Source organism: Mustela nigripes, chromosome 5 (assembly GCF_022355385.1).
Source record: "Mustela nigripes isolate SB6536 chromosome 5, MUSNIG.SB6536, whole genome shotgun sequence".
Taxonomy (NCBI): domain Eukaryota; kingdom Metazoa; phylum Chordata; class Mammalia; order Carnivora; family Mustelidae; genus Mustela; species Mustela nigripes.
Window position 1 is genome coordinate 137,744,523 of NC_081561.1, and position 26,242 is coordinate 137,770,764.

The 26,242-nt window shown below is 35.6% G+C and overlaps 1 protein-coding gene across 9 annotated transcripts in view; it reads left to right on the plus strand.

The window, feature by feature from the left end:
- Positions 1-26,242, plus strand: part of SCAF8 (SR-related CTD associated factor 8) — a 222,286-nt gene that overhangs the window by 56,319 nt on the left and 139,725 nt on the right. For 8 of the 9 annotated variants that reach the window (XR_009404528.1, XR_009404529.1, XR_009404531.1 and 5 more), the window contains 11 exons: positions 244-420; positions 1,497-1,576; positions 3,315-3,432; positions 9,664-9,795; positions 10,067-10,179; positions 11,671-11,864; positions 15,213-15,313; positions 17,640-17,753; positions 19,340-19,496; positions 21,759-21,892; positions 23,468-23,612. Coding sequence is in view for 4 of the 9 variants with exons in the window: in XM_059401321.1 (XP_059257304.1) it covers positions 244-420; positions 1,497-1,576; positions 3,315-3,432; positions 9,664-9,795; positions 10,067-10,179; positions 11,671-11,864; positions 15,213-15,313; positions 17,640-17,753; positions 19,340-19,496; positions 21,759-21,892; positions 23,468-23,612 (1,465 nt within the window). In the remaining 5 variants the exon portion in view is untranslated. The remainder of the gene's footprint in view (positions 1-243; positions 421-1,496; positions 1,577-3,314; positions 3,433-9,663; positions 9,796-10,066; positions 10,180-11,670; positions 11,865-15,212; positions 15,314-17,639; positions 17,754-19,339; positions 19,497-21,758; positions 21,893-23,467; positions 23,613-26,242) is intronic. The other variant, XM_059401320.1, reaches the window with a different exon arrangement.

Below are 26,242 nucleotides of genomic sequence, written 5' to 3' on the forward strand. Positions count from 1 at the left end.
TAAAGTTCTCTGGCTTTCCAGAAGCAAGACAGACTTCTTAAGGACTGTTAAAGGTGGCACACACCGTTTTTTAAAAAACTATCTTACTTTGAATTAGTATCTGTTTTCTCTTGATCTCCAAAGACTGTGTAACAGTGAATCTTTTTGACTAAAAGATTGACATTCTTTTTTTTTTTAAGATTGGCATTCTTACAGATAAAACCCAGTATCTGTTTGTAATAATTTTCCTTTCTTCTCCTTCAGCTTCAGCAGTTAATACAAACTTTACAGCTACAGCAGCAGAAGCCTCAGCCTTCGATTCTGCAGGCCCTGGACGCTGGTCTTGTTGTGCAATTGCAGGCTCTCACAGCACAGCTCACGGCTGCAGCTGCCGCAGCCAACACCCTGAACCCCTTGGAACAGGGAGTGGCTTTCAACAAGGTAGAAATTAAGTTACCAGATTTGTTCTCTAAGAAGTATTAAAGTCTATATGCAATCATTTGGATTCTAATTCTGTACATTGTATTTTATTATAGAACAATCACAGTATGTACTCTACTGTATAATATATATATTTTCAACTTTAAAACCACTGTGCTTTATAAATTAGGCCTAACTATAAAGGATAGTGGTTTTAAAGTTGAAAATCTTTCATGTATAATTTGTAGTAGGATTGCCTCAATGTTCTTATTAATTATGAGAACATTAAAATATCTTGGAAGTGGTGGCGCCTGGGTGGCTCAGTGGGTAAGCCGCTGCCTTCGGCTCAGGTCGTGATCTCAGAGTCCTGGGATCGAGCCCCGCATCAGGCTCTCTGCTCAGCAGGGAGCCTGCTTCCTCCTCTCTCTCTGCCTGCCTCTCTGCCTGCTTGTGATCTCTCTCTGTCAAATAAATAAATAAAATCTTTAAAAAAAAATAATAAAATAAAATATCTTGGAAGTGTTACACGTATTATTTTTGTTTCTGCTACTATATATTTTTAGGAAAATAAATAGCGATTTATTATACTACTTAGACATTTTTATCTGTTAGCTTAATTGAAAATTTAATAGCTAAACCATACGGGGTCACCTGGGTGACTCAGTTAAGCTAAACCACATAAAAACCTTTAAATTGATCCTTGGGAAGACAGTTGACCATCCTAAGAAGAGAAATGTACTAGGAATAGATCCACTGATTACAGACCTAGATGTTTTTTTAAATCAAGCTTTGTTACTATTGGCAAGCCATTTAATTATTTTAATCCCATCTTCTCTTCTGTAGAGCATTAGTATTTATCCTGTATTGTGATTTGTTATATAAGGCAGTGTACGTCAAAGTACTTTAAAGATTGACTCAAATTCTTTATTATAATGTAGCATAAAATTATATAAAACATTTATGTATTAATGTGATAGAAGTAAAGTAATGGGATGACATTGACATTCAGAATAGCATTTGTTACTTATTTTTGTGTGAAGCCCCTTTTAATTTGTCTTTTTCTCCCTCCCCCCCACCCGCTCCCCCCGCTGACTTAGAAGTTGATGGATAGGTTTGATTTTGGGGAAGATTCTGAGCATAGTGAAGAACCCAAAAAGGAGATTTCAGCCTCTCAACTGTAAGAATTGTTTTTTTTTTCTTTACTTCCATAATTTTTTCCATTATTATTATAAACATTGGATGGGACATTGCTGTCTGAACTACCAAGTATACTTTGAATAAGTGGGGATAAAATTTCAGGCTGTTGAGTTCTAACATTACAGAAAGATGGTAGAGTTGCTGTCTTGTTGCCTCCCTATTTATTTTGGCTCCTTTCTCAGATCTTTGCAAATAATTGGGGTATATCAAATTTTTGTATAGGAGAATTGATAGATGTTGATATAGTTGCGATATTTTCTATATCTATATTAGGCATTTTATTCAATTGTAAGAATATTTGAAATAATAGGAAAGAGGCTTGCTTCTAGTGTCGGTGTCCACTTCTAGGAACTCTCCCGAATTCTGGGAGTGAATCATACTAATCAGAAGTAAGGATTGGGACTATAGGGATTTTGTTTTTTTCAAAGATAATGGATTGTACCTTTTTATTTAGATCAGCGATTTTCTTCTTTTCTCAAGCAATTCTGTGCAGCCTTAGGTTCTTGCAGGTTTGAGAAAGGACCGGTGGGGGAGAGGATGTTGGAGAGTGGGGGTGCGGCAGGAGGGAGGATGGAGGGTGACCAATGGAGGGAGTGCCTCCCGGAGTCTTGCTTCAAGCAGAGCCCATTCATTTTGTATATTGGGATAATATGCCTTAAAATATATTTATATAATACAGAAAATACATATGTCCTTTTGATAAAGAGATTTTACTTGAAAAATTAAAATCTAACACTTTAGATTATGAATTACAAAATTGGAGGAGAAATATTTGAGATTGTGTAGATTAGTGTCCTGAGCAACGTAAGAATCTCCTTTAATGGTTCTGATAGGATATTTTTATAATGTTTTAATGCCTTCTATGATGACAAGTTAAATAATCTTTGTTATTGAATCCTGTTTGATTTACTTTATACACACTGATCCATTTTGCATTCTGAAGCAAGGAAACAAATTTGCTCCATTATCTTTTGAGACCTAGCCTTTACAATATTTGAAGTTAGGTATCATTCTTCCCCTTAGGTTTATTTGCTCCAGATGAAGTACACTTTTTTTCAACTGTTTCAAGACTTCTCACCATCCTGATTGCCCCTTTTGGGATGCCCTCTTTTTTGTTCATGTCTTACCTTGTGGCACCCAGAATTCCAGGTGTATTCCAGGTGTGAATTTCCCAGAGTATAGTTAAATTATTATTTCCTCTTATCTAAGTACTGTTTCTGTTAACATACCTAATAATGTGAATGCTTTTCTAAAGAAAGCGGATTAGTTTTGTAAAGTTTATGGTCAATTACAATTGTTGATTTCACATGTACTGATTGATAGACCATTTCTCCCACTATCTTATAGTTAGAGAAGGAGTTAAAGTGACAATGTTTAGATACTTTTAACTGTTTTTATATGTTTCATTGAAATTTTCTTAAAGTACTCTAATGTAAAAAATACTAATTTATATGTATTTAATAGTGTGAGACCATTATAACAGATCTTCCATCAGAATATCTTTAACATGTTATCCACCTGTTGAGAGATTATTGGAGAGTATCTTTCTCTTTTAACATATTAATGTTCTGAGGTATTCTATTTTCTGTTAATATTTCAAAAGTAAACATTGTAGTAGAGTCTGTTTCATTTAATTGGCATGGGGGAGGTTAAAATCAGTTATTTTGTATTATCTTTACTGTGTTTTAAAATGTATTTCTACTTGTTTTTCCTTCTAGTTCTCATGTTTCAGAATCTGTGAACAATTCCATTTTTCATCAGATAGCTGAACAACTACAGCAGCAAAACCTTGAACATCTCAGACAGCAGCTCCTAGAACAGCAACAGCCTCAAAAGGTTTATAACTCCATCTTGTGGTCTTTAGAGTTATTGCTATCTACATTCTATAAAGTGGTGTTTTTCAAGCATGGTGATTTTTCTTCAGTTCTAGTACTAGGAAGGTCAGCCTTTTCAGAACATTTATAGTCTTTTCTGTTACCAGAATGTGTTCTGGATATATACATGTGCTTGGTATACTAGCAGTGGAGAACAGAAAACAGAGGTGGTGTTTCGGTATTACAACTTAAAACTCCATGTGCTTTTCTCCGCTCAGTTCCCTGTCAAGCAAGGTCATGATGATTTTGCTTTTCTTGAGAGTGATGATGGCAAAATAGATTACTCCTTTAATTAGGCTGCTGCTGTGTGCAGGAAGTTTAGGAGGCATGCATTACATTTAATGCTATGAGATAGCATTTTGCCTTCCATTGTACTGTAATGAAATTAAACATCCATCGCAAAACTGTATAGCTAATCAGATGTATAATTAGTCTTAAGACACACTGTTTGTCTTTTTTTATGTATAATTTTTTTTAAATTTTATTTATTTATTTGACAGAGAGAGAGAGAGAGATCACCAGTAGGCGGGGAAGCAGGCTTTCTCCTGAGCGGAGAGCCCGATGCGGGGCTTGATCCCAGGACCCTGAGATCATGACCTGAGCCGAAGGCAGAGGCTTAACCCACTGAGCCACCTAGGCACTCCAAGACACACTGTTATTTTATGTACAGCTAAGAATTTTTAATCACTTCAAAAGTACATCTTACAGAGTTAAAAGAACCTTAATAAATTACAGGGATGATAATGTGTGAAGAAGAATCATACTTTAGAATTGACAAAATTTGTCAGACTTCAAAGGCAGGGTTAATCCATTACAAAGCCTGTTTTTCCTCCATTTGAGAAATACTTGCATATATAAACTGTTTAGAACATGAGTGTTTTCAAATTCAGCCCAGTCTCACTTCTTCCTTATATCCAAAACTTAACTAAGTCATACTCCACACATTTTTTAAAGTATGAGCAGTGTGTTGTTAGGCAAATGATATATACACAGATGAACACAGGTGAACAAAAAAGCATCTGGCCTCAAACAATCTCTTCTCTAATGGAACATGTACATCTGTATGAACACAGGGCAGAATTCTAGTTTCTGTAATAGAGGTACAGGTGAAGAACAGTGGAAGTAAAGGAGAGAGAAAAGTTATTTTAGTTTAAAGGGATAACAAACCTTGGACTCTGCTGGGGTCTGAACTTACCCTTTTAAACCAGATAGTAAGCATAAAATGATATTAATGGTACTTGCTAAGGTTGGAACATATACTTGTATTATGAGAATGGAATTCTGTATCTTGTTTTGAAGGAATAATTTTGATAGAAATGGTTGGAGTAGATACATCTACTACTACAGTATTTCATGTCAGGTAGATATATCTGCCTGAGAATTCAGGAACTTTAAAGGTAGAGCAAATGTAGAACATTTGGACGTTTTTAAAGAAAAACATAAATTGTAAATCAATGAAAAGAAACAAGTTGTCAGTCATGTAATTAAAAAACCTCAGAGCTGTTAGAGAGGCAGGGGGCAATTGTGATGGAAGAGGTTATCAAATGGCAGATTCATCCCATCTGTAAATTTGGCAATTTTAATTGTCTTAGTTCCAGTTTCCCTTCAGGAGTTGTAGTAGAAGCGGTAAAATCAAAGTAGTATTCTTAAAATTAACACCAAATTATTGAAGTGAAAATTCCTAGGAACTTGAGAGAAAATTTTTCTTTTTGTTCTTTTTTGTTCTTTAAATTCAGTTAGTCAACACATAATACAGCATTAGTTTCATATGTAGAGCTCGGGAATTTGTCATTTACGCGTAACAGTCATTGCTCATTTCATCATGTGCCCTCCTTAATGCCTGTCACTCAGTTACCCCATCTCCTCACCCACCTCCCCTCCAGCAACCCTCATTCCCATATAATCCCATATATTCCCATAATATTCTCATGATTAGGAATCGCTCATGGTTTGTTTGCATCTCTCATTTCCTCCCATTCCATTTTTCAGGGTTATTCGGTCTTAAGAATCTCACCAACCAAAGAAAAACAGAGCTCTGGGTTTAGTTAATACATAATCTCAAAATTTTAAGAAAATAAGATCCTTTTGAAAGAATTAGATGTTGTTAAAAGCTTTTGTTCAAAAGTGAGTGTTGAAAGGGAGTGGTGAAAGAAAAGAAACTTTTCTAATTAATCAGGTAGATGGTGTTCAAAACCTGTGACAGATTTCCAATTGGAAAGTAGTGTATCAGCAGCATAACTATTAAATTTAATAAATTGTGTAATTGGCTCTACCAAACCTGTTGCTTTCATATGATGAAGATAAGGTGAAATAATGCAGAAAAATGAAGCATATTTGTTTACCAGTGAGCTCCTTATGGCCACTTAAAAGTTCTTAGGGTGTCTTAAATAAAGGAGTGGGATTGCCAGCATATTTGTTTACCAGTGAGCTCCTTATGGCCACTTAAAAGTTCTTAGGGTGTCTTAAAGAAAGGAGTGGGATTGCCAGCGGCACCCTACTCATTGCAGCCCTGACCACACCTGCATGTGAGTTGTTACCTAATATCCCTAACAATAGAAAACCACTGAAAACGGAGCACTTCAAGGAGTGGCTAAATTATGAAGGGAGTAATAGTCCTGTTGGAAAGAGAATGATTGCCCTTGTCTGAAGTAAGTTCTAGTTCATGATATTGATAATTGTTTTATCAGGATATTCAAAAGATGTCAAGAAAGCTATAGCTCAAAATACTGATAATGAAAATGGTAGGACTGATAAAAAAGGGCTTTTGAAAGAATGTTAGGAATAGAAAGATTGTGGAAGATACAGCCACTTAATAATGAAGAGCTATCATATGTAACTTACTTTGATTCAATATTTTTTTTATATAGGAGTTTATAATGGAAAGAGTAGAATTGAACATGATAAAACCTAAGATGGGTGATAATATTAGGAGCCTGGAGTTGCTTTAAGTGATTTGATATCTCAGCTCACATAAATCCCATTTCATGGTACTGCAATTGTAGGATTATAGCCTAGCATGCGTGAATTTCAGTAAGGCTTTCAACAGTGTTTCTTGTCACTTACACAGAAAAAAATGGAGGAACATGGGTCTATAACTGATCAAAATGTGACACTTTGTGAGTGTTAATCCAACTTTGAAAGAAGTCTCTGCTAGCTGCTGTTACCCTTCTATTTTTTCAGTATTTTATTCAGTATTCAGTGTTCTGTCTTCTATTTTTTCAGTATTGATGCTTTACAATGAGGACATCATTGAAGAAACTAGAAGTGTATCCCAGGATATATACTAAGGATGTCTACCAGTGTTATCAGTAAAGCTATCATTTGCCACCTGGGTCCAATGGATCCTTTTAAAATAGATGTGAAGTCATCTCACAGATAGTTTACAGAAGTGAGACTAAAAGAGATAGGGGGAAATACTTGATGAGTAGTTTTAATTTACATAATTGAAATGTAGTCAACATTTTTGTGTCCATTAAATTCAAATGTCACACATTCTTTTAGCAAAATAGAACAATCTGGATTCTTGTTGCAAAATACTGCAAGATAAAGTCCTTCCTATTAACTGAAGACCCGGTTTTTGTCCCTAGAGACACATTTTTCTGCCATAAGTTTCGGAGTTTGAGAAATACATTTAGGTTATGATCATCTGAAAACTCATAGTTCACTTAGGTATTAAACTAATACCTAATCATTAGAATCTAGAATGCTGTTCTTTTTCGCATCATGTTCTACTATTTTGTTTACTAATTATGAAATATATTCCTCTTGTCAGTTTTCTTCTCCTTACCATTATGTACAGAAATGGAAAAATCTATTCAACTATGTTTCCAGGAAAGCACAAAGCAGACTACAAAGATAGTGTCTCCGGCCTTGTTTTTACTTTCTTGAAATATACAGTATTTTTGGTAATGCAGTACAACTGGGTGATAATGATTTTATTTCACTATTGAATCACCCTTCTTAGCAATTACATTCCTTTTTCTTTTTTGTATTATTTTAGTCTTTCTTGAAATAATTGGGAATAATCGATGGATAATAACAGAATAATTCTTGGGATGATGAAATAGCAAAATGTTTCAATATTTAAGATGATAAGAACTCTAAAATCTCACAACATGTCTTAGATACAGCAAAGGGTCCAATGGACCTAATGCTAATTGCATGGTAATAGGATAATTTTTACTTGAATTTTTATTTTTATTTTAATAGTCATTATTTTCAGAGAGAGCCCATGCACGTGACTGCACAGAGGGAGCAGAGGGAGAGGGGGAGAAAGTCCTAAGCAGGCTTTTGCACTTGTGCGGAGCCCAAAGTGGGGGCTTACCTCAAAACCCTGAGATCATGACGTAAGCAGAAATCAAGAGTTGGTTAGTTACTTAACTGACTGTGCCACCCTGGCATCTCTTAGTTGAATTTTGAAGTAAATTTTCTCTTTGTTCTTCAGAAGATCTCTAAGAAAGAATAAAGCTTTAAAAAAAAAAAGTCAAAGGATAAAGGTTATGAAATTACAGTCTTTCCAAATGGGTAAAACTCAAATACTAAAATTAATTGCAGTGGATCTTGGTTGGTTATACCAAGAATTAATCATTAAATAGGAAAATAAGGGTAAAAAACAAGGGTGGGGGGAAATATGAAACTTAAGATAAATGGAGAAGCAAGAAAAATATGATGTGAAGAATATATGCGTACTAACTTGAGAACCAGTTAGATTCCAGATGGAGCTGAAAATTCCCTTTCTGTGTTAAGAATTCTGTTGTTACTATACTTTTAAAGATGTAAGCCAGGATTTTGCTTAAAATGTGTTTGCTTTATTTGGTAAGAGTGGTTGCTTACTGATGTTTTGGCCAGTACTGTGGCATGTAATAGTTGTTTCACAGAAGTCTCTTCTACTTTAGCTTTTCATTTATTTCTAAACCTTGGTCATGTTACTTCTTCTTAGAGAACCTGTTCCTTTATAAAGTGAGAAACTTGGAACAGTTCTTTAAATGCTCTTTTTGGCTCTTAATTTTTATGCTTTTTCTTTCAGATAGATGTCATTAGAATAAGAATTTTAAAATCTTACTGAGATACATAACTAATGTGTACAACATTGTGATTTGATACATTTATATATTGCAGTAAGCTAACACTTCTCTCATGTCCTAAAACTGTCATTTTTTTGTGGTGGGAACAGTTAGCTCTAGTCTCTTAACAGCTTTGAAGTTTATAATATTGTCTGTAGTCACCGTGCTTTACAGATAAAGAAACTGAATTTCACAATTCAAGTAACTTGTTCACAATCACAGAGTTTGTAACGAGGGACTAGTATTTTTGAGTTACTCTTCTCTGTTAATTATTTTAGTATCTCTCAGCTTGTGTACTACCCCTAACTATTTTTATTAATCTTGAACACCTGCAAAGATGTTTTAGAAAAGTTTATGTGGGAAGACGTTTTCATAATTAGTTTTCTTATTTTTAGTTAACACCATAGTATATGCAGTTGCTAAATTGGATTCAGACTATTAAGTATAAGTAGTATGACTGTATTGAGTTGCTATACATGTAGTCCCAGCAAAAAAAAGGGGGGGTTCAAATTTTAAGTATTCCTTTAATTAGTCTTCATTGCCTAACTCTTACTAGTTTCTGAAATATATTACATATTTCAGAGTACTTCCTAATACAGGTTGAGAAAGCCCAAATTGAGAACTGTTTTACTAGATCAGTTAATTTGATAATGATATTTGAGCTTTGTTTTGCCTCTACACATTAATGTATGACTTAGTTCTTTAATGTAAAGTACTTTCACATTAAAATATTAATAGCATTTTATAAAAATGCTGATTGCTGTTGAAATTCTAGATTCATTTAACTTTGTGCTATTACATATCTTTTATGATGTAATACCTTTATTCTTAGAAGTATAATGATTATATTTTCCACAATTAAAAATTTATTTGAAGAGCTACTTGATCTTAACCATTCTAATAGAGTCTTCTCCCTCTTTTATAGAGGTGTCCCATGCTCTTAAGTAAACTTGGATTTGTACAAAAGTGTGATTTTAGATGGATTATAGTTGATTTAATGTGGGATTTCTATCTGTGTTGGGCTCCTTTTTAAAACTTTTTTAAAAATTGTGACGTTTGCATGTTTAAATTCTGTTGTAATAATATGCATGGTTTCTTAATGTTTGTGTGTTTGTATACATTCTCAATAGGCAACCCCTCAGGATAGTCAGGAGGGAACATTTGGATCAGAGCATTCTGCCTCACCATCACAAGGGAGCAGTCAGCAGCATTTCCTTGAACCTGAGGCGAATTTGGATGATTCTATAGATATTCAGCAACAGGTAAAAAGTTCTTGTTTTTCTAGGTCATAAATTCTAAATTATTTAGAGGAGAATATTATAAAATATGGTAAATGTTTTTATTTTATGTAAAATACTTTATGCAAAATAATGATAATGTCCTAAATTTTTCCTCACACTTAAGGTCTATACTGACCATGTTACTTAATACTAGGCATTAATGCTGCTATGGTGAATATTTTGTAAGGCAGAATTTTAAGTATATATTGCATCCCAGTAAGCCATTTTATTTGCTATTTTTTTTACTTTCAAGGATATGGATATTGATGAAGGGCAAGATGGAGTGGAAGAGGAGATCTTTGAACAAGAGGCAAAGAAAGTGGCTGTTCGCTCAAGATCAAGAACACATTCACGATCTCGTTCAAGGTTCTACAATAATATTTAAGAGTAGCTGTGTGTGAACTTTCAAAAGTGGGCTCTGTTTCTTTATATCAAGATTAAAGGAATGTTTTTCTTAAAGTGACATACTGTCCAGAAAGAAGTAATTCAGAATTTCAAAAACAGAAGAATTCTTTGTCCTCTTTTAATTGGGTATATCTGTGGCCATTATTTGAATATTATACATTATTTGTAGCCAATTAACCGTATCACAAGACTTGGATTTGGGATTATACCTGATTTTAGTTAATAATATTTTGATTATATGCAGCTAAGGATACTGTTGCCTCTGAAAACTGTTCAGTCAAGATATAGAGGAACGGTGTTAGAAATTCTATTGTATTTCATTTTATTTCATCTTACAATAATACCAAAAGTGATCATAAAAATAAAACTACAAGAATTTTTTTTATAAATATTAAGCATAGTATCAGATTATTATAAAGTATATCTTACGGTTTTCTTTGTTAACTTTTCAGCATGGCTAAATCTCATTAATGTACATGCGTATTCAAATTTGAGTTGAGGTTTCCTTAACCTGGTAATTCTCATGTAGTTTATATATATTGTTTTTGCTACAAATTGTCTTAAAACTTTAAGTCCTTAGTCTTTAATATTAATATAACCTATTGTCTGCACGTGAATATCCCTGAAAATCTGAGCAAGTATATGTTGGAAGAAGGGCAGTATCTTTAATGACTTACTAGCCATTTCTTACTTGTTTCAAGAAGTTATTTGTATTTACCTCTTTTTAAATGAGAGCCTGTGAGTTCTACTCTCTATAAACCCATCTCAGCTCAGTGAGTAATCTAGCCAAAGCAAATACAGTGTTAGAGCTAAAATCTTAACAGCTTCTTTGTCTTAACAAACCTCCTTATTAAGCATTTTGAAGCAGTACAATGATGTATGGTTGATAGGAAAAGAAGAAACTTTCAGTAACACCTGTATTTAAAGTTAAGCACTTTGAAATTTTAGAAGTTGAAAACTTAGAGCAGAATTCTTTAGTGGCCTAATGCCCTGTTGGAAACATTTTCTGTTTCCTAATTTTAAGAGTATAGTGTCTTCATCACCTAAGGATTTTTAAATTTTCTTTAGTCTTTCATTCTTATTCTTGACTCTTTCTTGAAAAATGAGTTGGAAGACACTAAAGAAAAGAAAGTAAGGATTACTGGATAGAATCTTACTGGATTCTACTTACTGGATAGAATCTGATTCTCTTCTACCTGGTATCAGTACAAATCATTGCAAACAAACATCTATTACAGTATGGGCTTGAGCAATACATAGGTTTGAGAAAAATGCATGTTTGATACTTCATTCATTCTACTTAAACATTTTTTAAGAGGTAGTTAAATATAAAACAACCTTTTGTGTGTGTGTGTGTCCCTCCCACGCCCTTACCTATAAGTGAGAAGTTTGACAGAAGAATAATACTGTTGTTAGAAGTAAAATAAGATTTTTTTTTTTTTTTTTTTGTAGATCACCCAGAAAACGAAGGTCTCGGTCACGGTCTGGTTCTCGAAAACGTAAACACAGAAAGCGATCGCGCTCACGCTCTAGAGAAAGAAAGAGGAAGTCATCACGTTCCTACTCAAGTGAAAGGAGAGCGAGAGAAAGGGAGAAAGAACGGCAGAAGAAGGGATTGCCTCCAGTTCGCTCGAAAACATTGAGTGGTAAGTGACACAGTTTTACAAAGCTTTGGTTTCAATGGATGTTAAAATCATTAACTGCTAGAGTCAACTATTTTTAGACCTAGAAATTGAAAAGTAGTTTAGTAAATGAATGATTTTATCCTTGGTTTTTGTTAAGTGATAGAGGAGAAAAGAAAAAGGAAGAACAGGTTCTTATGAAACACTAAGATCATTGAGAGTTGATTTTTTTTTAAACACAAATTGGAACATATAGAACTTGACTCATAACATATAAAGTGGACTAGGCCTACTGTCTCTTACATAGACTCTGTGGTTTCTATTCAGAGTGTCATAGCCAAGTTTGACCACCAGGTCTGGGGAGTAATTATTGAAGGAAGCATATAGATTTTAAAGCTAATTGTAAATTACTGCATTGGCACCAAGAGAGAGATTCCCACTGTACAAACTTTCCCTCCTTTATATGTTAATTGGTAATGTATAATTAGAACAAATTTGTTAATAGTGAGAGTTTGAAGGAGAGTTTACTCTGCAGGAATGTAAGTAGTACCAGATTATTTCTGTGAATTTCTAGTGTGTTAGGATTTCTAAGGTGAACAGATCTACTGCAGATGAGCAAAGTGCATAAAATGGGGCGAAATGTCATTCTTTGCCAAGAGCTGAACACTGATCAGGTTGTCTAATTTCTGAAAGTCTGCTAACAAACTCTTTCTGCTATGGAGATAGATAAATAATTGGTATAATTTATACTGCTGAATCATCCTGGATACCCAGACTTATAATTAAAAGCAACATCCAGCCTCTTACTAAGTTCTGGCATTTTCAGCAAGCTGTGGCTATCTTTCCAGAATCTTACCTGATTGTGAGAGCCAGTGCTAATTTAATAATATTGATATCCCTAAGTCTGAAAATTTGTTTATCTCCTTAGGGTGAGAGACCAAATTCAAACATTTTAGTGCTATCTGATAAAGAAGTAACATCAAAGATCTGACCATAAGATCTATGCTGTGCCTCCCTTCTCATGATACCATTAGGACATACAGAATCACCCATTTTAGGATTTAAGTGGAGTCTCTTCCATTTAGTTCCTCACTTACCATATTATAGCTGCCACCTTTTACATAGTTATCCACCATGGAGTTTATTTTCTGTTGCTGTGTTTTTTTTTCATGAGTCAAACACCATAAAAAGAAAATTCAGAAAGCACAAAAGAAAATACAGTGAAAGTATATCCCTCATTATTTGCCTCAAAACTCTCCTTACTCCAAAGCAATTTCATGTGGCCCCAGTGCATTTTAAACACAGAAGGTAGTATTTCCCTACATTGGTCCTTTGAACACAGAATCTTCATGAGTAGTGCAGTGGATATGGAACATCAACAAGCAGTAATATTCCAGGAATCAGTGTCCGTCCATCGTCGTCGTCTTCGTTGTGGTGTGCACACACACACAAACACACACACACCCTGCCCACCAGCCATGGAATGGGGGAGATTCATTATTGCTTTCTGGGTTAAAAAAAAAAAAAAGTTCTCTGTGAGAAAAATTGTGGCGAGACTACCTTGAAACAGTAGGGGAAACATGGAACATATTTCAGGAAGATTAAAGCAGCTGTGATGTGGTAGAAAGAATAATGAAGTGGTGGGACCTATTGTGAAAGAGGTCTAAAAATTTGCTGAGGGTTTGTGGTAGGTTGAATAGTGGTCCTCAGGACCAAAGATGTTCATAGCCAAATTATTGGAACTTGTAAATATGTTACATCACATGGTGTGATTAATCAGGATTTTGGTGTGGGAAGATTAACTTGGGTTATCCAGAACAGCTCAGTGTAATCCAGGGGGCCTTCCTTGTAAGAGAGAAACAAGAGGGTCAGAGGGAAAAGATGATGTGAAGATGGAAGAAAGATGAAGATAGGTAAATGCTCCACTGTTGGCTTTGAAGATTGAAGTTGGGGTCATGAGCCAAGGAATGTAGGCAGTTTGCCAAGGAAACACATTCTCCCCTAGGAGTGTCCAGAAAGAATACCAGCTTGTTGATTCATTTTAGACCTCCACAACTCTAAGAGAATATGTTTTTTTGTTCTAAGCTACTAAGTTTGTGGTACTTTGTTACAGCAATAGAGTAAAACTAATATATTGCACCTTGAGACTTTGGTTGAATATTAAATTATATGTACATAGGGTGAGACTGTGTGAGGCAAAGAAGAAATAGGGTAAGAACATTACCAGAGAATCTGTTGGTTGAATGTTTTATTTTTTTTTAAAGATTTATTTATTTATTTGGCAGACAGAGATCACAAGAAGGCAGAGAGGCAGGCAGAGAGAGAGAGAGGAGGAAGCAGGCTCCCTCCTGAGCAGAGAGCCCGATGTGGGGCTGGATCCCAGGACCCTGGAATCATGGCCCGAGGCAAAGGCAGAGGCTTTAACCCACTGAGCCACCCAGGTGCCCTGGTTGAATGATTCTTAAAACTAACACAGGTCTGGAAGACCTTTGAGTTAAAACCAGCTGGAGTAGAGAAACCTGGTTGAAAAACCTTCGTTCTGTAGAGATCTTGCAGTAGTCACTGGTGTGGGGTTAAATTAGCTCTAGAAAAAAACATGCTGGAGGCCTGCCCCGTAATAGATAAAAGATCATCAAAAGGATGGAAAATGCCATTGATGTAAATCTAGACTTACTAAACTCCGCAAATATATCAGCTGTTGTTAATATTTTGCAAGTGTTTTTGGGAAAAGAAAATGTTCCTGGAGTCATGAACTGTACAGCTTAAAGTAGGCGACAGGTCTTCTGTGTAGGTCTGTTTGTTAAAGGGAAGTACTTCCTGCAGTTAAAATATCTTTTAAGTTTTTCATGGAGACAAGTTAAGGAGTTCAAATTTAGCCTTTCCCCCCATGTATCTCCATGCACATGATTTAAGAATAAGGTGCTGTTTTCACATTTAACTATTGATGAGGAAGAAACATTCACTTAATCATTCTATCACAGACGATTAAAGGTGCAGAGATAGGATTGTAGTGAAAAGTGTTTTTGTGACTTTGTTGCATATTAGAATTACATACAGAATTTTAAATTCCCAGTTCCAACCTGTTGTACCCCATAGCCCTTCATCTTTTAGGGTGACACCCAGGTATCCATAGGTGATTAAAGTATGCAGCCAAGCTTGAGATCAGGTAACAAACAGGAGGTTGAATTTGCAGTAGGTATAGATGAACATCTGAGATTTTAGTTCATTTTAAGTATAACAGATAAAAATGTCACCTAAGTGTTTTAAATATCCAGCTTAAATCTTATTTATTAGTGCTTTTTCTTCAGCTGCTTGAAAGAAATAGCTGTGTCTGCGTGATTTAGGTCATTTGTCTCTTTAATGTCTTGACAGTATGTAGTACTACTTTGTGGGTTGGTCAGGTGGATAAGAAGGCAACCCAGCAAGATTTAACCAATCTGTTTGAAGAGTTTGGACAAATTGAATCCATTAATGTAAGTATCACCTCTTATACGATAGTTAAAGGTTAAAAATATATATATAGAGGATTATCAGTCAGAGAGTCACTTTGGTTCCTAATGAGCCCAGTAGAGTATCTGCCTTTAATAATGCACATCCTTATAAGGATTATTTGACTTTAATCATTTCTATGTTTATTTCTGCTCCTGTTATTCTCCATAATTAATTTTTCTTTTTTAGTGGAATTCTAATGAATGTTCTTAGGGGTGTTACAGCAGTATAGCTAGCACTTGGTTCCTAAAGGCATCTAGTGTTTGGGTTAGCAGAAACCCTATCTGTGACTTATTTTAATTACACCCCCCCCTTTTTTCATAATGAAAATGAGGAAACTGAGTCCCAGAGAATTGTAATCACCTACACATGAGTACATAGATAGTAGTGGAGACACAATAGGACTTGGGGTCCCAATCTTTACCAGTCCCCTTGCTCCTCTCGCCATTTCTCCCTCTCTCAAGAGGAGAGAGAAAAACAGTGACAAGAAAATCTGTCTTTGACTTTTGACTTTGAACTTGAGCGCAACTCTTTCACTCCTCAGCTTGATTTTTTTCAGCACTTTTGCTCCATCCAGTCTCTTTTGAGCATTTTGAGCATTCTTCCTGAAGGTCTCTTCCCTCTCCCACCCCCTAGGGCTAAAACTAAGTCATGGAATCTTTATAGAAATTTGTTTCAGAAGCCTGATTCATTAACCCTATGATTTTATTCACTGTTGTTACTTTTCTGTCCGTTGGACTTTCAACATTTTTTTACCAGGAAATTGGCTGCCTTTCCTTTCTAATCTTAGATCCTTACATGACCAAACTTGACTTTTCCTTATTAATAAGAGCATTCTTTACTGAATTGTTTGACCATTTCGTATACTACTTTCAACCATACATGATCTCATTGGAACCTCACAAGAAGCTGCTTAAGTAATTCCCATTGCTTTTTACCAGTGAGGAAACTCAGTGATTTGCCTGAGTTGCACAGACAATAAATAGTTGATTGGTTGAGTGTTTTAACTTGGGAGTTTTGTATTCCTCTCCCTACACTAGGAGTATGCTGTGGGCTTTTCTTACTCTTTTGTCTTTTAAAATTTCATCTGTCAAAACATAAATTATCTTCCAGAGTCCTTGATTGATCATGTAACCTCTGAATTTTTTTTCTTATTTTCCCCTGAGACGTAAGAAATGTGTTGACAGTTGAAAGAATAGGGATGCCCAAGATCATTCTCTTTAAATTCTTATGAAAGTGCCACAGTTTACAAGGTGATTCTAATGCAAAGTCAAGAATCACTGCTCAGGATGGATCCTGAACCCAAGCAGCATTTGGATTGTCCTATTAAGTGTGACATTTTGGCCTTTGTTCTGTAGTCTTTTGGGTATTAGTTTGCCTCTTCTGTATTACCTTTTAAGAGCATAGTACTTACAAATAGTAGGTACTGAGTTATTTTGTGAACTGAAATGTATTGAATGGCTAATGATAAAATCCAGAATTTGAAAAATTGATGGAAAATTTATAAACCTTTCACTTGGTTGGGGGGGGGGAGTCGAGGACTGAGTAAAAAGTTCATTTGATTTAACACTTAGGGGGTCATTAGTAAGCTGGAAGACAATTTTTCAGTGCATTGATAAAGAGTTGGGTCTATATTGCAGAAGAGAAAGAAATGTGTAGGGGGTTAGACTTCTTTTTTGAGAAGTTTGGTATTCAAGTTTTGGAAACTAGCTTGACATGAACTCTGAGTGAAAGTGAAAACACTAAGGCTGTTTTCCTATTTGTGTTAAAAGCTTTGTCCGGAAGCACTTGGGCAAAAATAAATTTTGTATAGTGAAGCTTTAGTGTCACCATTTGTTGTAGATTATAGATTTTATATTAAGGATAGGATACTTCCCCCAAACAAAAATCTTTCTGACGTTACTCAGTATGACATTTGAAAAATTTGAAATATTTTCAATTATTTGAATAAATTACATGCTTTCAAATATGTTGGCCATGCAGTATTGGTTTCTTTTTATCTGGTTGTGTTGTATACATGTCTTTTTTACACTTTTTGTTACAGTATATACTGTGTATTAGACAAACTTTGACATATGATAGTCACGATTTTGCTTATGTTATGATGTAGAATGAGACCCAACCAAATTTAGAATTCTTTTTAAACTAAGTAATTAGTTGTACATGGGTAATACCAATAAACAGCCAAAAAAGAAAAGGGAAAAACCATTGAGTCTTAATAGTAAGTGATCTGTTTCATTAAAACCATAAAATAATGTCAGAATGAATGCCTTCATGTTTACTGTTTCTAAAGAAAATTTTTTTTAATAGATGATTCCTCCCAGGGGCTGTGCTTATGTCTGCATGGTTCATCGACAAGATGCTTTTCGGGCTCTTCAGAAACTTAGTTCCGGATCATATAAAATTGGGTCTAAGGTCATTAAGGTGAGATTGGAGGGGATGGAGCCATGCTCTTCTTTCATTGGATTATTGGAATGTTCCTGTGTTTGATACATCCTCTTTTTTGATAATAAGGAAAAACCTCTAGAAAAGCTTATTATTTCAGTATTGTTGAGTTATAGAATTAGAAATAGGTTAAAAATAGTAACTAAAACTTTAGTCAGATGATTCTTTGAAATCACACTTCTAGTTCTCTTGTTCAACCAGGGCACCATTTTATGAGTAGAACTTTCTTTACAAATTCTTTTTCCTTTTCTTCTTTCTTTTCGCTTTCCTTCCTCTCCTCTCTTCTCTTCTCATTTCCTTTCTTTCTTTCATTTATAAGTGACCTCCACACCCAATGTATGGGGCTCAAACCTATAACCCTGAGATCAAGAGTTGTATGCTCCACCAGCTGAACCAGCCAGACACCCCAATAAGCTTACCTTTTATTCACTACTTTCTCCTAATGCTTCCTAATTTATACCACTTAAGTATATTATTATTTCCTTCTTTTTAACATCTTATGTTATACAACCCAGGCTACTGTGAAGGGTTTATTAATAAGTATTTTTTTTTCCTCTTAATCTTTAAACTGAGTGTTTATTGTATATTTCAAACATACTGTGTATGTTTATTTGTATATTGTATATTTAATGTTTATTTTTACTTCTTGTGACTAATTTACATTTTATTTCTGCACTTGATTTATTTTGTCAGTTTCTGCAACTGAATTAAAAATTAAAAAAAAAACAACTTCCAAGGTAGACAGTGTTTTGTCGTTTCATGGCAGAGAGTTTCCTCTGTGTGAAGTGTCTCCTTTCCAGGACTACCAAGATACTGTTTAAATTATGACAACTACTCTAATTATTACTAATGTAGGTTGACATTTTTATGGTGAAAAGTAGATTTGGATTGTTTTGGAAGTGTGTTTTTTAGTTTTAGTAAAAAGTGGAAATAAATACCATGTTATAAATGCTGTTGCTATCTAATGCAGGCTTTATTTTAAAAACAAAAACAGGAGATACACGGAAAAACTTGGCTACTCTTATTTTTCTAGCATCAAGTGATGCTTTGCTTGTTAGCTAATTATTTTTTTTAAGTTTTTTTTTTTTTTTAAAGATTTTATTTATTTATTTGACAGAGAGATCACAAGTAGGCAGAGAGTCAGGCAGAGAGAGAGAGAGGAGGAAGCAGGCTCCCTGTTGAGCAGAGAGCCTGATGCGGGACTCGATCCCAGGACCCTGAGATCATGACCTGAGCCGAAGGCAGCGGCTTAACCCACTGAGCCACCCAGGCGCCCTAAAGATTTTATTTATTTGTCAGAGAGAGACAGAGTGCACAGACAGGCAAAGTGGCAGGCAGAGTCAGAGGGAGAAGCAGACTCCCTGCCAAGCAGGAGCCTGATGAGGAGGTCGATCCTAGGACACTAGGATCATGACCCAAAGTGAAGGCAGCTGCTTAACCAACTTAGCTACCCAGGCGTCCTTGTCCAAATAATTTTATTTGTATTTATATTGTTTGCATATAATTTTATCTGGTTTTTAACTGTATACCTGAACTTTCTGTTTTCTTCTCTTCATTCCTAATAGATTGCTTGGGCTTTAAACAAAGGTGTAAAAACAGAATATAAACAATTCTGGGATGTGGATCTTGGAGTTACATATATACCATGGGAGAAAGTTAAAGTGGATGACTTGGAAGGTTTTGCAGAAGGAGGCATGATTGACCAGGAAACTGTAAATACTGGTAAGAACACTAAGGGTAGTTTTGTTGTTTAAAAAAACTAGGCTTAAAAAGTTGTAATTGATGAGAGTTGTGCATGATAAGGTGAACTGTGCTTATTTTATTTCTGGATTCTATGCCCCAAAAAGAGGAAAAGAAAAACAAAACACTGCCATTTCCGGTATATAGGCTTAATGTGTCTTATTTCCTAAATGTCAAAGTATAGTGTTTTAGAAGTCTGTAAATGTAGCATTTTTCCTGTATGTCTTTTAGAGTTCTGCTGTTTCAGAGAAAGAGTTATATATATGGAGACTTTTTTTCTTTTAATTTGACAGAGAGAGCAAGAGAGGGAACACAAGCAGGGGGAGTAGGAGAGGGAGAAGCAGGCTTCCTGCAAAGCAGGGAGCCGGATGCAGGCTCAGTCCCAGGACTCTGGGCTCATGCTTAATAACTGAGCCACCCAGGCATTCCTGTGGAGACTTTTAAATTAAATATTTCAGTTACTTGAGTGTAAATAAGAACTGGGAACGTAAGAAGTTTCTTTGAAGGACTTCAAAGAAAATTATTTTGGTTAGTATCCATGTGGTGAATGGCAGGAATAGAATCTTAGTTTAGAGAGCTGTACTTCCGGTTCATGCAGTTCTAGAATGCTTAGAACCAAATGATCATCTGGCCTGTTTCTTTAAATTTGTGTTTTTATTTTTAAAAATACCAGTTATAGGGACGCCTGGGTGGCTCAGTTGGTTGAGAGGCTGCCTTCCGCTTGGGTCGTGATCCCAGCGTCCTGGGATAGAGTCCCATATCGGGCTCCTTGCTCAGCGGGGAGCCTGCTTCACCCTCTGCCTCTCCCTGCCACTCTGTCTGCCTGTGCTCGCTCTTTCTGACAAAAAAATAAAATAAAATAAAAATACCAGTTATAAATTGACAAAATAGTTAGCATTTATAACCAGAAGAAATCTTAAAATGGATACTTAGAAAATAATTGAAATGAATAATTGAAAATAATTGAAATAGCTTATTTCTTCACATCTTAGCTCTTCTACCAAAGTAAGCTAGCTAATTTTCAGTATATATTCATTTTTAGGCCAGTGCAAATATTTTCAAACATTTTTTCAGTGCTTTTCTTCTTGTCAGTCTTTTTATTTTTTATTTTTTTATTCATGTTTCTCTTAAACACTTACTCATTCAGTACGTACTTTAGTTCCTATTGTTTGCCAGCCATGATTTTAGGAACTGGGATTATATCAGTGAGACAGACAAAAATCCTTCCTCTCCTGGAGTGCTCATTGTAGTACAGAGGTTGACAGTCAATAGCCCATGGGTCAAATCCTGACTGCAAGCTCTTCTATAGGGTTTCATTGAAACCATACTCAGTTGTATGGTTTATAATACTTTATATTTTATGACTTTTTTTTCCAGCAGCAATTGAATAGTTGCAACAGAGAACATGTGCCTGGAAAGTCTAAAATACTTAGTATAGGGAAAGTTTGCCAACCTGTGTTTCCAGTGGAAAGAAACAGACAATAAACAAAATGGATAAACTCTATAATATTTCTAGGTTGCTAAGTTCTAAGAAGAAAAATCAGGGAAAAGAGGACAGTATGGGTGTGGAGCTGTTGCAGTTTTACGTGAAGAAGATGTAATGGAGAGAGTGATATTTGAAGGAGTGAGACGTACAGCTCTCTGGAGAAAGCATTCTAAAGAGAGGGAACAGTATGTGCAAAGTCTGTTAAAAAATTATGAGACCAGTATGATTTGAGCAAAGTTAGCGAGGAATGAGGAGTAGGAGATAAAGTCAGGTGTACAGAAGACAGAGTCATATTATAGTCTTAGTAGTCATTATAATGACTTTTGATCTTTACTCTGAGGGCGGTGGAGAGCCATTAGAAGAACCAAGAGCTTCTTTGTTCTATTTTTGCATAGTTGTGTTTTCAGAAAGATTTTTCTTAATTGGGTTAATACTTTTCCTTGTCGGTCTCCCCTTGTACCTTGTGACACAATATAGGGTAAGATTTGGTCCTCCTATATCAGATAGCCTTTGAGATAATATCTATGATATCTTCTAATTATTTTAGTATCTTTCATTTGTGGCATGTGTTATGCTTCTTTGGACTCCTTAGTATTCTCATCAGACTTAGCTGGCACCTATAGTTGTGGACACATCTTAAAGATCTGCCAAGGTAGATGAAGATGTGGCGATGAAATAAATGTATATGTAGAAATAAAATGAAAATTTTGCACTTTGCACCAATCCAGAGGAAATCAATTTCCAAATATTTTGTTTAGAGTGGGAAACTGTGAAAAGCTCAGAACCCGTTAAAGAGACGGTCCAGACAACTCAGAGCCCAACTCCAGTTGAAAAAGAGACAGTGGTCACAACCCAGGCAGAGGTTTTTCCTCCACCTGTTGCTATGTTACAGGTTAGTGCTGGGTGTTTTGTTATTGTTAATGTGTTGTCTTACATTTCTGTTTTTACTCCTGTATTTACTTTATAAAACTTGAAGGAAGTTGTCCAAAATAGAATAAATTAGTTTTGTCAAATAATTTTGGGGAAAAATTTTTTTTTTAATGGTGTCATTTATATGTAAATGCTTATTTATTGTACAAGTATTCATGGTCTGCTGCTATGACATTCACTGTTCAAGGTACCTGGGATAAGGCTACATTAGTGGAAAGAAAATCATGCAAACCCCTGTCCGTATGTAGCTTTTGTTTTCAAGAGGGGAGATAGAAAATGTAAAAGAAGTAATTTTGTGAGATACTGTGGAAGGAAGAGAGACTATGAGGGTTATTAGGAGTGCCTGGATAAGTGCTTATGATTGTGAATAAAATGGTCAGAGCACACTCGAGAATGTGACATTTGGGTGACGACTCAGAGTTGCTGAGGGAATTAACCATGTGGCTACCTGAGGAAGAGCGCTCCATGCAGAGGGAACAGCCAGTGCAAAGGTGGCCCTAGGCCAGGAGTGTATTTGGTGTGTTCCAGGAATAGTAAATAGGCTAGAAGTGTAGTGAATGAGAGTCAGCTTAGTGGGAGGGAGACTTCTAGAAGGACTTTGGTTTTCACTCTGAGATGGAGCATTATTGGAGGAATTCGAAGAAAGGAGTGACTTGATCTGGCTTTAAAGGTTTTAAAAGATCTGGTTTTAAAGGATCGCACTAGCTGCTATTTTGAGAATAGACTAGTGGGCATTAATGAAAGTAGGGAGACCAGTGAAGAGACAGTTGCAGCAATCCAGATGAGAGCTAATGGTGGACTGATACACAGACTGATGGCAGTGGAGAGAATGGGAAATGGTCAGATAATTAGGGGTTACGTGATGGTGTGTTGATTTTGTGGCATGATGAGACTTTTGTGAGAAAGAGAAGAGGTAAGGTTTTTGGTTTGAGAAATTGGAAAGACAAAGCTATCCTTAACTGAGAATGGGAAAGACATTTGGGAGTTCAATTTTGTATAAGTGATGTTTGGAGTGTTTTTCAGACAATGAAGTTGAATAGACCATTGACAATATGAAATTTAGGAAAGAGGTACACCCAGAGTACAAGTAAATATTTAGGAATTATTGTCCCTAGGATGAGTAGAAAATACCTTTGCTAGGAGTAGAAAATCCCACCATTTTAAAACAGTTACTGACATGTTTCCTCATGGTTAGGTTGCATACCATAGCTGGGTATTACAAACTTAGTGGGAGGTGACAGTTTAAAGTTGATCATGATACTCACTATTCAGGCAGATGCCCATTACTTTATGTCATTTTAATGTAAGATTTCAGTCTCCGTGTATACTGTCTTTTGAATAATACTGCCTTGCTTATACCCCAAGTTAGAGTCAATTATAAGTATGCAAGAAGGAAAATAACAAAACAACTTAATATAATGGTATTTGTTATCTCTCTTAGAAAGAAATAGAAATTGTTTATCTTTAGTTGTTCTAAGATGTAATCATTGCCGATGGATAAAGTGATTATGGACTTTTTATTTTCTATTCATAAAAGATTCCAGTAGCGCCAGCGGTGCCTGCAGTTAGTCTAGTCCCACCAGCATTTCCTGTCTCAATGCCGGTTCCTCCTCCTGGATTCAGTCCAATCCCTCCACCACCTTTTCTGCGAGCGAGTTTCAACCCTTCACAGCCACCTCCTGGTAAGAAATTTTCATCTTTTAATTTTATTTTATTTACTTGAGAGAGAGAAAGAACATGAGCGGTGGAGGTGGGGGCAGTGGAAAGGGAGAGAAGCAGGCTCCCCACTGATCAGGGAGTCCAACATGGGGCTCGATCCCAGGCCCCTGAGATGTTGGCCTGAGCTGAAGGCAGATGCTTAACTGACTGGGCCACCCAGGCACTCCAGGAATTTTCATCCTATGTGTACTCTACTTAGAATATCATTCATTCATGCATTTAGAAAAAAAAATTTTTAATTTATTTTCCTTAAATAAACCCTACACCCAGTGTGGGGCTTGAACTCATAACCACAAAATCAAGTTACATGTTCTGTCGACTGAGCCAGCCAGGCGCTCCACAGTGTCCTCCAGATTGTTATGTTTCCAGGTTAAGATGCTATAGGTGATCAGTTTTCAAATCTTAGCGTACATAGGGATGACTTGGAGGGCACAGTAAAAACAAAGTGCTGGGCCTGGCTTCCTTTTGCTTTACTAACCTGAGGTGGGGCAAGACAGTTATATTTCTGACAAGTTCCCAGGTGGTTGAAGGACCAGCACCGACAGAGAAAAAAATGGAATCCTGTAAAAGCATTGAAATACTTTTAAAATAATTTAAAATTTATGTTGAATTTTTCTTATCAGAATTCTCTGTGGTTATCACCCATTCATCAGGAAGTATGCATTAAATTTATATACGGACTTTTCCTCCTAAAAATCATAGTTTTCATTTCGACATAAGAAATTATAATCTATCTAAAAATGCTGATTGAATTTGTAATACTTTTTTTGACCTTATAAATTTTTGATAAAAGTTCATTGAGTCAGCATTTCTAGTTTAGAAGCTATAGATTACTGAACATACATCAATTAAATATAAATAATAGCTTGTATAGCTTAGGGATGGAACTCTTAAGTTTTAGACCGTGGGAGGTTAGAAGAATGAGGGAGAGGCACAGGGATCAAATGATAGAAATTGTTTTTCAAAGCTATATTTATCTTTCCTTGAACTTCATGAACTCTTCACATATTGTAAGAAGAAAAGTATTTTGATTTCTGTTTAAGTTCTTACCAATTGAACAGAATTCATAAAAACTGTCAACCTTATCTCAGAATGGTTGTAATTTATTTGTCTTACAACAAAATTTTCACATTGTAATTAAATACATAATTTGAAATTGATGCAGAACTTATTTTATCTTACATGTTAAAGATTGGGAAATTACTCTTGTCAGATACGGAATCAATGAAAATGTGGGATCTGAATTAAAATTTTTCAGAAGATAATTTTTAAGATTAATTTTAGAAAGAGAGAGAGCTGGGGGAGGGGCAGAGGAAGTGAGGGAGAAAGACTCAAGGATTCTGCGCATGGAGTGCAAAACTGGATGTGGATGTGGTGATCTTAAAATCTTGAGATCGTGATCTGAGCCAGAACCAGGGGTCGGGTGTTTAACTAACTCCACCACCCAGGCACTCTTTCAGAAGATAATTTTTAAAGAATTATTTCAAAAACCATACCACATGGACTTTGTAAAGTCATTGCCTAGCATTCATTTGTTGAATTATCTTTATTTTTCTGTTATTTTTAGCCACTGGTTTGTTGTGGGCGTTTTTTGTTATTTTTCTTCAAAGTTTTATTTGGTGGGGGAAGAGGGAACCCTGGGGAGGGGCAGAGGGAGAGAATGTTCAAGCAGACTCCCTGCAGAGCATGGAGCCTGACGTGGGGCTTGGTCTTACAACCCATGAGAACATGACTTGCACCAAGATCAGAAGTCAGGTGCTTAACCGACTGAGCCATGCAGGTGCCCCTTTAGCCACGGTTTTTAAATTAAATTTAATGGTAGTTCTGATCTTAAAAATGCAAGGAAACTGGTTTATAGTTTGATCACTTGACATTTAAAATTATTAAATAGTATTAAGTTGAAGGTTTATTTCAGTGCTCAAAAAATAATATAGTAACATCCAAGGTTAATGAAAATATTTTGATCTAGTAGATGGCATATAAATCAAAGAAATACAGTAGCACATTTTACAGATGACATTATTGCATATAGTGTTATCAACAGCATAACATATAGTATTTAACTCCCCATGCAATCATTGTGCCTAACATACAAAACGAGTTGCCTGGTTCTTAATAAACTTTGACTTTATCACATCATAGAGAGTGTGACAGGACTTACACACATGAGTAGATAAATAGGACATGATCATGATAAGGATCTCTGTGCTTCACTTAGCTTACTTAAGGTCAAATATAATGTAGTGTTTATAAAAGTGACTTTTTAAAACAGATTTCTTTATTTTAGAGAGAAGTGTGTGCATGAGTGTGGGGCAGAAGGAGAGGGTGAGAGAATCTTAAGCAGACTCCCTGCTGAGTGCGGAGCCAGATGCAGGGTTTGATCCCTCCACCCCAAGAACATGACCCCAGCCAAAATCAAGAATCAGCTGCCCAACCAGCTGAGCCATCCAGGCACCCCTAGAAGTGATCTTTTAGATGGAAAATATATTCACAAATATAAGGTCATAGTAATGGAAGACTTTTCAAGAATATAGAATTTCATTTATAGATGTTGAAATCTTGGAGTGGAAAGAAGTAACTTTTCTGCTATTTT